The 13,456-nt window shown below is 46.4% G+C and overlaps 1 protein-coding gene across 7 annotated transcripts in view; it reads right to left on the bottom strand.

The window, feature by feature from the left end:
- Positions 1 to 13,456, bottom strand: part of LOC137525094 (histamine N-methyltransferase B-like) — a 431,596-nt gene that overhangs the window by 226,412 nt on the left and 191,728 nt on the right. For 4 of the 7 annotated variants that reach the window (XM_068245894.1, XM_068245892.1, XM_068245896.1 and 1 more), the window contains 3 exons: positions 12,189 to 12,604; positions 3,399 to 3,518; positions 3,211 to 3,299 (listed from right to left, as the gene is read on the bottom strand). In XM_068245894.1, coding sequence (XP_068101995.1) covers positions 3,211 to 3,299; positions 3,399 to 3,518; positions 12,189 to 12,231 — 252 coding nt within the window. In that variant the 5' untranslated portion in view covers positions 12,232 to 12,604. Of the gene's footprint in view, positions 1 to 3,210; positions 3,300 to 3,398; positions 3,519 to 12,188; positions 12,605 to 13,456 lie in introns of those variants that run through there. The other 3 variants (XM_068245897.1, XM_068245898.1, XM_068245899.1) reach the window with 3 other exon arrangements.

The raw sequence follows: 13,456 nt of genomic DNA, 5'->3' as shown, positions 1-13,456 counted from the left end.
CAATAAATTTGGGTGTCATCAGCATAGAGGTGATATTGAAACCCAAAAGAGCTTATTATCTGTCCAAGGCCATGGGTGTAAATAGAAAAGAGGAGGGGTTCAAGGACGGACCCTTGTGGTACTCCCACAGACAGTGGGCGCGGAGAGGAGTTGGTATTGGCATAGGAGACCATGAAAGAACGTCTAGACAGGTAAGAGTTGAGCCAGGAGTGTGCTAGGCCCCTGATTCCCAGTGTTGAGAGGGTCTGGAGAAGTAGGGTATGATCAACAGTGTCGAAGACAGAGGACAGATCTAGGTGTATTAGTACCGAAAATCTGCCTTTGGCTTTAGCAGCTAGGAGGTCATTGGCAACCTTAGAACGGTTTCCGTAGAGTGTTGAGGGCGGAAGCCAGACTGGAAGGGGTCCAATAGGGAATTAGCAGAGAGAAAATTAGACAACTTTGAGTAAATGTGGCGTTCCAGCAGTTTGGAGGCAAAGGGAAGGAGAGAGACTGGGCGGTAATTAGAAAGGGCAGTAGAGTCTAAAGAGGGTTTTTTGATTAGTGGTGTTATGATAGCTTGTTTAAATGAAGAAGGGAAAGTGCCAGTTGAGATGGAAAGGTTAAACAGTGTTGTTAAAGCAGGAATGAGGGAGGAGGAGAGCTGGGGGATGAGATGAGAGGGAATAGGGTCTGAGGCGCATGTAGTAAGATGAGCTTTAGAGATTTGTGAAGAAAGACGCTGTTTAGTTAAGGCGGAGAACATTGTTAGTGGGGAGGAGGTTTGAGTGGGTGAGTGCTTATGTGGAAAGGGATAGTTGATAGTAGGGGGGCTGCTGGGCAGAGAGGAAAAAGGAAGAGGTGATTGGACCGGTGAAGAGGGTTGCTTTTGAAAGCTGTTCTGTAGTGTTTCAATTTTGCTCACAAAATATGCTGCAAAGTGTTCTGCAGACAAGCTTGTGGTTGTAGGGGGAGGCGGGGGGTGGAGAAGAGAGCTGAAGGTGTTGAAAAGTTGTTTAGGGTTATGGGATTGTGAAGAAATAAGTGTAGAGAAGTATGACTGCTTTGCAAGTGAGAGAAAGTCCCTGAGCTGGAGCAGCTCATGGCAAGAGACAGAGGAGAGTGCTCGATCCTCATACTGCTAGACCTTTCTGCAGCCTTTGATACAGTTGACCATGACATCTTGATAAACAGGCTACAGGAATACTGCGGCATTGATGGCATAGTTCTTCAGTCGTTCCAATTCTTCTTGAGTGGCAGAACCCACAAAGTTTCTATGGGGCCCTTCCTGTCCACCCCTGTATCACTTAAGTATGGGGTGCCCCAGGGCTCAATCCTCTCTCCCCTGCTTTTCACAATTTACATGTTACCGCTTGGAAAACTAATCCAAAAACATGGCCTGACATACCACTGCTATGCAGACGACACCCAACTATATCTTTCCTTCAAGCCTGGTGTGACAGGCCCAACTTTAACTATAAAGGCCTGCTTACATGAACTACAGCAATGGATGAATGACAACTGGCTGAAACTAAATGCAGACAAAACTAAAGTCCTTCTGATTGGAGGGCAGAGCATGATAACAAAACAACTTAACTTGCAGTCTTCATCACTGGGAATAGGAGGCACGGATCTACGCAGCTCTGATCATGTGCGTAGCCTGGGAGTTCTAATTGATGGGAATTTAAACTTCACAACTCAAATCGCTGCTGTGGTGAAATCATCCTATTTTCACCTGAAGAACATTGCAAAAATCAAGCATCACATCCCGACTGGACAACTGTAATGCTCTCTACACTGGCCTTCCAAAAAAGGTCTTGTACCGCCTACAGCTGATACAGAATTCTGCTGCCAGACTGCTAACCAACCAAACACGTCACTGCCACATAACGCCAGTCCTGCACTCCCTTCACTGGCTACCTATAGAATGGAGGGTCCTATTCAAGATCGGCCTACTGACATTTAAATCCCTGAATAATCTGGGCCCTGGATACATGAAAGATATGTTGCAGCTGCGTAGCAATCCCCGCATTCTCAGATCCACAGGTTCTAATAATCTAGTCATACCCAGAGTCCACTTGGAAACTTTTGGTCCCAGAGCCTTCTGTCATGCTGCCCCTACGTTTTGGAACTCCCTACCTCAACAGATCAGGACAGCTCCATCCCTGGCCGTGTTTAAATCCAGACTGAAAACCCACCTGTTCAGTTTGGCATTTGCAGAATTATAACTTTTGTTGTGTGAATACTTCATCCTACTACCAATTACTGAATCTGAGAGAGCTTAAGCGCTTTGAGTCCTATGGGAGAAAAGCGCTATAGAAATGTTATTGTATTGTATTGTATTTATAGTGGGCGAAGTCATCTGCATTGGAGCTTTTCCTCCACTGGCGTTCTGCTGCCCTGGACTGTCTTTTCAGTTGTTTGATGGGTTCAGTCAGCCAGGGCTGTCTGTTGAGGGGGCGGAAGTTGGTGAGAGGGGCGGCTGTGTTCATGACAGCGGTGACTGTGGTGGAGTAGTAGATGGATGCTGACTCGGGGTCAGTGTAGGATGACAGGGAGCCCAGGGGTTTTAGAGAGTCAGCTAGGGAGCAGAGGTTGAGGTTGCGATAATTCCTGCATAGGCGTCATGGCTGCACTACAGTAGCTGGAGGAGGCAGGGAGGAGCTGATTGTAAAAGTTATGAGATTGTGATCTGAAAGGGGGAATAAAGAGTTATTAAATGTGGAAACTGGGCAGAGCCGGGTAAAAACTAGGTCCAAAGTGTGGCCATCTTTGTGGGTGGAGGTTGAGGACCACTGGGAGATGTCATAGGATGAGGTGAGTGAGAGGAATTTTGTGGTAGTGGAACAGTTAGTGTCTATGGTGATACACATGGAAGAGAGAGCTGCACATGGAATTGGAGGGGGGCTGCTGTACATGGATGTTACACATGGAAGAGGGGGCTGCACGTGGAATGGGAGGGGGCCGCTGTACATGGATGATACACATGGAGGAGGGTGCTGCACATGTAATGGGAGGGGCCGCTGTACATGGATGATACACATGGAGGAGGGTGCTGCACATGTAATGGGAGGGGGCTGCTGTACATGGATGATACACGTGGAAGAGGGGGCTGCACGTGGAATGGGAGGGGGCCGCTGCACTTGGAAGGAGAGCACCAACATACTTGGCCTAGGAGCGGAAAATGTATAAGTCTGGCCTTGAAAGGAAGACTTCTCTTATTGTTCTTACCTCATCTGTGCCACTTCCCCCACGTGGTTTCCCTCGAGAGAAGCTCCCTCTCCTGGATACACACTCAGCTTTATCCATCGTTTTCAGATCTGCATAATTTCATACAAAGTTTAGTAACTTTTATAAAAAAAAAGTAAAATAAATGCAATAATGATTTGAAATGGTGTTATAAAAGTCATTTAACTCACAGAAGAAATGTCTGATGAGCTGAGTGCATAACATTATTAGAATGTATTGAATGGAATAATTTGTCTCCAAACAGTCTCCTACATTAACTCCCACACAGCAAATGCAGCACTGAGGCAGATCTGTAAATAGAAGAAAAGACAGAGATGGAAAGACAGAGGCTTGACAAGAAGGGGAGGCAAAGAAGCGATGTGTGAGAGGGACCCCCCCCAAGCCTAGCCACTCCTTCACTCAGGGGCTAAGGGGGCCCATACATTAGGCGATTTTGCGGGCCGATCAACCTTCCAATACAACAATTTTATCGAATCCGAGAAGAATTGGTGCCGCAACATGCAGACTCGATCGATCTTTCAACGATTTCAGGCCGAAATCGGACAAAGAATTGTACTGGCATGGTGGAAAATCTCAAGGGGGGAATTTCATGTTGAAATCTTGGAAATCTTTATTTAGTGTGTGGGCAGACACTAGATCCCCCTCTGATCAGATTCCATCAGAGAATGGATCTATCTAATTTTCAATCTGGTGGCAGAGGCAAGAGAGGCTCCAGCCTCAAGGCGCAGTGTAGGAGGGGGCGCACAACTCACTCAGCTATCATTCCCCTATTATGTTTGAAACAGGGAGAAATAAGAAAAGGGTATAGATGGCAGTGACTGCAAGCCAGATAACTAGAGATTAAGGTGTTGGGGGCCCTGGGACGCCTCTTAGACTAATAGCAATCAGTGTGTGTGGCAGCTGGGGTGGGAGGGATGGGGGGGGGGGCACTTTGGTGTCTCAGCCTTCGGTACTGGAGGACCTTTTCTCGGCTCTGGGTGGCAGATCATAGAGATAAGTACCTTACGACCGCCTAATGCCAATTGGCGGTCGCAAGGTGGCAGCCCCAGGACCAACTAAAGCCTATTGGTGTCAAGTCCTGGAGCTGCAGTTTAGCAGGGAATGCGCACGTGCATGGGCAATTGTTCCCTGCCAATTCATGGAGCCTACTAGCTGCAATCGTGGCTAGCAGGCCGTTAGTAAACGAAAAGGGAAAGAAATCCCCTTTGTTTACATCCGTACAGCGCTGCTATCTAGTGCAGCGCTATACAAGGGACGCTCGGCTGTCCCTCAGAGTGGCTAGGAGTCGAAGCCATCTCATAGGCATCAGGCGGAGAAGAGGACGGATTGCCGTCCTAATCAAATCAGGATGGGGCAGGGGGGTGGGAAGGAGAGGGAGGGAGAGCAAATCAGGCACTGAAAGCCTGAAGAGGATTGCAGGAGCGATCAGACACCTCCAAAAGAATGAGGCGCTACACCTGCTACTGCTGGAATTCTGTTTTGTCCCCACTTTGCCTGATGAAGCGGGCTTGGCCTGCGAAACGCGTTGCACTTTTGGGGTACCATATAATAAATGTGATTGCTACTTTTCAGACAGTCTTTCGTGTCTGCTTTATGGAGGTAAGTCCACCACTTCCTCCAAGCAAATTTTAAAGGTTTTATCCACTTTTATTCTGCTGGCGCCTCTGTTCTCCTACTGCAAAATCGTGTCCACCCCTGGTGGAGGGGTGATCTACCCCTTTTTCTCATCTACAGAGAGCGACTTCTTAATCCTGAGTGAGGACAGGTCTAATCTCCTCACCTGCTTATACAGTGGTTGCCTGTGTGGTAACCCACGTTTGTGAGTATATTCTTCTCACTGATTTGCCTTACTTCATTTATGTTTTAACATACTACACTATATTGGGCTCTCGCTTTCTCTATATTTTATCTCCCTACAAGCGCTATACAAGGGACACTCGGCTGTCCCTCAGAGTGGCTAGGAATCGAAGCCATCTCATAGGCATCAGGCTGAGAAGAGGACGGATTGCCGTCCTAATCAAATCAGGATGGGGCAGAGGGGTGGGAAGGAGAGGGAGAGGGAGGGAGAGCAAATCAGGCACTGAAAGCCTGAAGAGGATTGCAGGAGCGATCAGACACCTCCAAAAGAATGTCCTGTTAAGGACAAGAAAAGGAGGTAAGATTCATTTGTGTGCTTAGTTATACGGCTGTGCAGCAACCTGACAAAGCTGGACAGCCCTGTGTTATGAACTGAACTCTTGCACAGCACACAATGCAAAGTCTTTTTTTCTGAAGAAATCCACTGCTCTATGTTTCAGCAGCTATACTTAGTTCTCATCAGCAGCTGTGAATAGTCTGTAGGAGAGCTCTGTCTAGGCAGCTCCTCCCATACATTAAACACTGAGCCTTAACCCTTTCAGTGCTCCCTGCAAAGTGAAACCAAGTTCAAACTAAGTTTTGTTAGGACTTTTGTAAAGTGTAATGAAGAGCAGAGAGGAAGTTCTGAGTTTAGTTCTACTTTAAAGTGTACCAGAGCTGTAGCAATAAAAAGAATCGATACTTATCCAGTACTTCCTCCAACCCCATAAGCACATGTGAGTTCCTTGACGTCCTCCCGTGGTCTGCCATTCAGCAGTGATCAGCCCCGCTAACTGGTTCAGTCGCGTCAGTCGGGGTCTTCTGCACATGTGCGGACCACCCTACTGACGCATCTGAGCCAGTTACCTGGGCAGACCGTGGGAGGACAGCGAGGGACTCACGTGTCTATGGGGCTGGAGGAAGCCCGGGTAAGTATTGATTCGTTCTTTTGCTACAGCTCTGGTTTCCTTTAAAAGGAAGGTCCGAGGTTATTTAAAAACAAAAATCTACTTACCTGGGGCTTCCTCCAGCCCCTGGCAGCCATCCTGTGCCCTCGCTGCAGCTCCAGTGGCTCTTGGCCCCTCCGGTGCAGATGCCGCCTTCACCAGGTTGGCATCTACTGCGCTTCAGTGTGGGCTCATGGGGTCACACGGACATCATCCAGACTGTACTGGGCAGGCGGAGAACTACTGCACCTGCGCCGCAGTACAGTCCAGATGATGTCAGCGCGACACTGTGAGACGCACGTTTAAGCTCAGGAGGCATTTTGTACTGGAGGGGACCCCGGGCCACCGGCAGGGAGCCACCGGAACTGTGGCGAGGGCACAAGAAAACTGGCAGGGGCTGGAGGAAGGTACATAAGTGGATTATTTTAAGGTGCTTGAATGTGTCCTTTAGAGCCCGTTTCCACTATAGCGTTACGAAATCGCCGGCGAATCACCGCAGGCAAATCGCATGCGGGTGCGATTCCGCATGCATTTTTTGCCGCGATTTCGCATGCGATTTCGCATAGGTAAGGCTGTATGCGATTTTAACCATGTCACTGCCTGTGTGAATTAACATGGGTACCTATGCGAAATCGCGGCAAAAAACGCATGGGGAAAACGCATGCGATTTCCCTATTAAATACATTGCGTGCGATTCACCTGCATTCCACACGCAGGCGAATTCTGAGGCCCCTACCCTGCAGATTTTTTCTGCACAGAAAAACGTGCGGGGAAACGCACAAGTGGAAACAGTCCCATCCACTTGTACTGACTGTGCGAATCCGCATGCGGGCAACGCATGCGGATTCGCGATAGTGGAAACGGGCCCCAAAGGCTCCATTTTCAGTGAATTCCTTTTGAATTCATTTTGCCAAAACCCAGTGGTTTTCCATAATTCATCTCCAGTTTCCAAAAATATTTTATTTAGGGCTTAGAGGGGAGCAGCGGCCCAGAAACCTCACATCTCCTGGTCCTCATATGGAATCTCATTTCCCATCATTACACTTAGCCTCTTTTCCCATGGGGTAATGCATCGCACTGTAACCAGTCGCCAGTCAATATTTACCTGTTTTCCATGCGAGCTGAATAGGAGGTCAGGGAGGGGTGCTGTATTTCCAGTTGCACACCACATATCTTCTCTAGCATTGATCGTACTGTACTGAGCAGAAATCCCTGTGAGAAAACACCGGGGACATTGTGCAATTACATACAGAGCCGCGCCGGTGAGGTGTGTATAAAACACTGAGCTCTTTTCACATAATAGGATTTCCCACCTTACTCCGGAATTAATTTGATCATATGCGCATTTAAATCCATGGAGATGCAGCCTGATCCCAAGCCCAGAATATTACATGACAGCGGTGGGAGTACACGGCAAGAACGCACATAGATGTACAGAAACTTCGCTGCCTTTCGTTAATTGTGTCCTCTTTTTGAAGGGAGAAGAGGGAGCGATATTTATATCTCATAAGACTAATGTCTTATGCTGTGTATAAACAAAACCAAAGTGTCAGGCCTGGGTTTTAGCGCACAGAAGGCTATAGTCACAGATGTCCTGGCACCTTAGACTTCGCCCTCCATGAACCCACAAACACTGAATCGCACTGCAAGTGTGCTGGCTGGCCCAGCTGTCACTTCTTCTTTACTTTCCTTGCCCATCATAGGTAGCTACAGATGTCCCTTAGCATTAGGTAGCCAGAGCTATCCTCAGTATTAGGTATCTAGAGGTGTCCCTTAGTATTAGGCAGCTAGAGGAATCTCAGTAAGCTAGAGGTGTCCACTACTGAAGGGAGATCTGGTCAGTGGAATGCCGAGAGCTGGGTGAATATCCTCTCATTAGGATTCTGAGTAGGTAAGGCAGGAAGGAGGCACTCGGGGAGGGGAGTAACCCACCTTTCTATCATCAGGCGACTCTAGGCAAGTGCCTACAGTGCCTGATGGTAAATCAAGTGTGAAGTGTACTGTAGGGTTGAGTTTTAATTTCGCGTCAACATGCACAATTACAATGTAATCATTTTTGTGTGTAACCTTAATTATGTTCCTTAATTTCACAATTACGTGAAAGTGCGACACTTGATTCTTTATGAACCCCCCCCCCCCCCCCCAAAAAAAAAAAATAAAAAACATAAATCAGAAAGACCTTGTAGGTTTTGAAAGAAAATTGATTTTTAAAAATAAAAAAGGTTGTTTATTAAGCTCAGTGAAATAACATTTGCTGCAGTACACTTTAATATGTACTGAGGCCGTGTACACATTTTACCCAGCGTAGGGTCCCCCCTCCAAAGCTTCTTTATCCTCTTGTAACTCGTGCAGGGTTGGTATACTTATAATTCGGAAGCCCGGAGGGCGTGAGGATCCACAGCCTGAGTTATACCAGCCATACCAAGCCTCCCCTTCTCCCCCAAAGCCCTTGTCCAATCCATGGACAAGAGACTCTTCTCCACCTCTGCTGCCCTGTATAAGGATGTATAGGGTAAGCATATAGAGCTCGGAACTCTGTATACAGTATATTAAAGTGTGCAACAGCAAAATGAAATTTTACAGAGTTTAAAAACCATTTTTTTTTTCTATCGATTTTCACAAAAACTACTAGGTTTTTTTGTAACAAAAAAAATTGTTTACCCCTAACCATGGTTTGTGAGAACATTTTGTTTGCAAATTTCAAAAAAAGGTTTGAGAACTTGGAAATGTATGAATGGATTTCAAAATCGTAATTCCATGTAATCATACTTGCAATGTGAAATTAGAAAATCATCATCATTGTACAACTGAAGATTGCAAGCAAAGGGACAGGCAGTTCGTTTCCTGACCAATTCTTTTAGGCTTTCCTGACTATTCCTCATACGCCCACCAAATAACTCCCACCATCTTATTACACAGGATGGCCATCTGCAATGCCTTCTGGGAAAGGGGCATGGAGCATGTGGCGCTCACCCACCCTTCTTCTCCCTTTTGGAAGGGGTTGCGGCCATCATAACAACTGTCCCCCATCCTGTTGCTTGCTATGAAGAAGATGTTGACACAGCACATAGATGTAGGCGCATGTGGTCTTTCTAAAGACCACAACAGACATCGCACTGCTATTTTAATGTTGGACAAGCTATATTCATGTTTGCGTTCTTGAGGTCATACATGTTTGCGTTGTATGAAGCAGTGTTTCTCACTTGTATTATGTAAGTCACAGTTTGCTAAGCTGGATTGTGCCAGGATTGTGGCTGGGGCCATAACCTGTAGCCAGATGTGGTATTTATGAACGGTCAGCGGACAACAGCAGCAATCTGACACCTTACACAGTGGAAGGAAACACCTAGAACTACAATAGAGTAGAGAGTGTCACAACAACATGGTAGGTAAGCTAAATAAGCAAGTTTTTATTAGATGATTTTTTTTTCCAGTTAATTTTGGAATTTTGTCACAGATTAAGATTTTTCATTCTGGGTAGTTTGCGGGCCCAAGTTGCCAGGTATGGTTGGCATACATAAATCTTGCTAGGTGGCATTCTGAGATTACCCGAGCCTATGAGAGGTCTGCTGTTAGTTACACGGCTGTTTGGGTATGACCTGAAGTTACTATGCGCTCTGGGAATCCTTTTGGTAGGCCGGCTGGATGACGGAAAGGACAGCTTTCTTAGTGGTTTGCCGGATTGGATATGTGATACTTTCCCCAATTACAAATTTCAGTAGCATTTTTTATTAGGTCTTCTGGAATTTCTTTTGATAAAAGCACTCTTGGGTTTTCTCAGAAGAGAATTTCTCTCACCTTACTGATAAAATACATTTTAAAGTAGCAAGGACAGCCATACTATCCCAGGAAAAAAAGCACATATATAAGTAGATAAATACTGTATATTCTCGCATATAAGACTACTTTTTAACCCTTGAAAATCTTCTGAAAAGTCTGGGGTGGTCTTGTACGCCGGGTGTCATTGATGCTGGGTGATACGCCCTATCCCGTTACCGCCTCTCAGATCTCGCTGCTGAGGACTGTAGTGAAGCGGCACAGTCGCACATGTGTGAGATCCGAGAGGCAGAGGAGGAGGTAAACAGGATACAAGGGCGGGGCCAGAAGGGTTAAAGAGGCGTGTTTTATGGGCACAGCGCGACCTATTCTTCCATACCGCTCTGATAAACAGGGAGACAAGGAGAGCTGACCAATCCACTTAGGGAGAGGGAGAGTTGACCAATCCAACCAGTCAATCCCTTGTATACTGTTATATACTGGGTACCACATATAGTACAGCACCAGTATCTGTTCATACAAAGCACCAGTATATGATGTTTTTTTATTTTTATTTGGTGTGTGTTGAGAGAGGCGTGGTCTTATACGGCAAGTATATCCCAAACTCTATATTTTAGCTGGAAAAGTTGGGGGATCGTCTTATACACCGGAATATACGGTACTTGTTCTACTTAAATAACATATGTATTGTACTGTCCAGTGATGGGCTGTCAAGTAATTCTGAGTAGGGCTGCTCAAATCCGATCCGGGAGATACCCGTATTGTTGCTATCTGGATATTTCCCAGTAACCCTGGGCGGGGTCAATCTTACCTGTCTGACGTCTTCTTCATCCGTCCCTCGGCGCCTCCCACGATGCGGTCTAAGCGGCGGTCACGTGATTACAAATACTTGAAGGAGGAAGTGTTTGTAATCACGTGACGCGCGTGGAGCGCATCGTGGGAGGCGCCGAGGGACGGACGAAGAAGATGTCAGACAGGTAAGCTTCGCTACCAGCTTGCTACTCGGAATTACTCGAAAGCCCATCACTGGTACTGTCCACGTTTTGATATCAATGAATTTTATATAGTAAATAAAGAGAAAACTGTTCCTGGCATTTTTCATCTTAAAGGCCCCTTTCCACTAGCAATCGCAATCACAAACGCCAGCGATTGCATTTTTTCATGCATTTTGTTATGCGATGGCGATTTTTCATTTGCATTGCATTATCCCACTGAAAATCGCTCCAGAAAGCGATTGCGATTTGCAAATTGAATCACTATAGTGGAAAATACTCCTCATGATTTCTATGATAAAGTAGCAACCCTAGCGATTTAAAAATCACTAGCGATTTGCGATTTTGCCTTGTAGTGGAAAAGGGCCCTTACTGCCTCTAACTGAAGCCAATCCTGATGTAATTTCCTCCCTTACTCTTTTTTTTTCTCCAAGAAACTGAAATGTCATCTAGCTTGCTTTGTAAACACATGTGCGCACAACATACAGTAAATCATATTTCAGCAGCTTCTGCAGAGGGGTTAGTTGCATTTCCCTTCTCAACCTCGTGTCACACTGAACTGCTTTCAGCCAACCAGTGGAACATGAATGTGGTAGGGGAGATAACAAGCTTCCCTCTGCCCGGCAATAAACAACGTAAAGATTCATTACAGCAGGCACATTTATGATTATATTGGAATGTTTGCAATGCAGGGTCAAGATGTAGATTACATAATAAACACAGAGCAATCGTAATGGGCAGTGCCAGATTGACTATAAGGCACTGTAGGCGCATGCCTACAGGCACCTAATGATGGAAAGACGGCTCACTCCCCTCCCCGAGTGCCTCTCTCCTTCCCTATGCAGAGTCCTGATGAGATAGTAAATGAGAGGTTACTCACCCAGCTCTTGGCATTTCCCTGACGAAATCTCCCTTCAGTCAGGAGCACCTCTAGCTACTTAATACTGAGGTTCTTCTAGGTCAGGCATGGACAAACTTGGTCCTCCAGCTGTTAAGGAACTACAAGTCCCACAATGCATTGCAGGAGTCTGACAGCCACAGTCATGACTCACAAAGGCAAATGCATTGTGGGACTTGTAGTTCCATAACAGCTGGAGGGCCAAGTTTGCCCATGCCTGTTCTAGGTACAGAATACTAAGGGACACCTGTTGCTACCTATGATGGGCAAGGGGAGTAGGGAGACGTGACAGTTGGGCCAGCCAGCACACTTGCAGTGCCGTTCGGCAGGGGTTTGTAGGTTCATGGAGAGCGAACTCTAGTGTTCCAGGACATCTGTGTCTATAGGCTCCTGTGATGTAAATACAGGCATGGTAATAGGAATTTGATTTTATTACTGACAATCCCACTTTAAGCCCCCAGAAAACAAGGAAATCCTCAGAATAAGACTGATGTAGTTTATTTTACCTACCTTTTAGTACTGATCCTTTTGACATGCAGTTTTCACTGAACATATCCTGTGTGTATTTTCCAACAAGTGCTCAGTTGATTTTGGCAGGTTTGCAGCGGGGTTTCTTCGACCTGCAGTCTTGGTAACAGATAATGAAGCAGAGATTTCTTTTCATGTCAGGGTTATATTTTCCTCCATATCCTTCTTATCCTGACTCCACACACTATGGATGCCGCTTTAATCTTCCTTCTCCCCACCGAGTCCAAAACCCTTTTTGATGTTGAGGTATTTTGGCATTCTTACTTTCAACGCATTGTAAATTTGAAGAGGGTCTCACAAGTAAAATTAAAAATCCACAAAATACATGAAGTAGAAATCGAAAAGACCAGACTTAGCCAAAACGTTTCCTGTTCATTTTGGTTACCATGGCAAATGCTCTGTTAAAAAGGAACTGTAGTCAATGATTACCGGTAAAATACTGTATTTGCTTATTTTTTTCCTACAACATTACTTTATAAATGGTTTAATCAGTGTCTGTTCATTGTAAAATGTTTCCTATCTTAAGGGGCCCATACACTTAATGATTTTCCCGCCGATATACGGCCGATTCGATTACAGTGATCGATTCGGCTGTGAAATCGCCGCGCACACCGCTGACAGAACAATCGATTTCCATAGGAAATCGATCGTTCCCGTTGATTCCCGTCGATCCGTCCATGCAGAAGATTTTTCTCGATCGCCGGCGGGTCGGGAGTGCGTCGATAGCGGTGTTCGAATGCCCGACGACCGACGCAATACAGCGGGTATACATTACCTGTTCCGGCCGGTGCGAGTCCCCTGGTCCCCGCTGTCTTCTTTCCGCGCTGGGTTCCGGACCGGCTGCAGCTACACAGAACTTCCTGTCCCGGCAGGAACTTTAAACAGTAGAGCGCCCTCTACTGTTTAGACTTCCCCTGGACAGGAAGTTCAGTAGCTGCAGGAACTGTCTGGAGCCCGGAGCGGAGAAGAAGACAGCGGGGACTGGGGGACTCGCGCCGGCCGGAACAGGTCATGTATGCAGGGGGGGGGGCGGCAGCTCCACAGATTGTGAACGGTTTCATGCTGAAATTGATTCACAATCTGTTTGCAATAAAGGTGGCCATACGATCCCTCTCTGATCAGATTCGATCAGAGAGGGATCTATCTGTTGGTCGAATCTGATGGCAATTCGACCAGTGTATGGCCACCTTTTGATTTACATTGTGAAATTTATCACGGGGCAACATCTTAAGTCCCGGCAGGTGATTTAT

The sequence above is a fragment of the Hyperolius riggenbachi genome, chromosome 7, assembly GCF_040937935.1.
Source record: "Hyperolius riggenbachi isolate aHypRig1 chromosome 7, aHypRig1.pri, whole genome shotgun sequence".
NCBI classification, from domain to species: Eukaryota; Metazoa; Chordata; class Amphibia; order Anura; family Hyperoliidae; genus Hyperolius; species Hyperolius riggenbachi.
The sequence above is the reverse complement of the archived record's forward strand: the minus strand, read 5'-3'. Positions and strand labels throughout refer to the sequence as shown.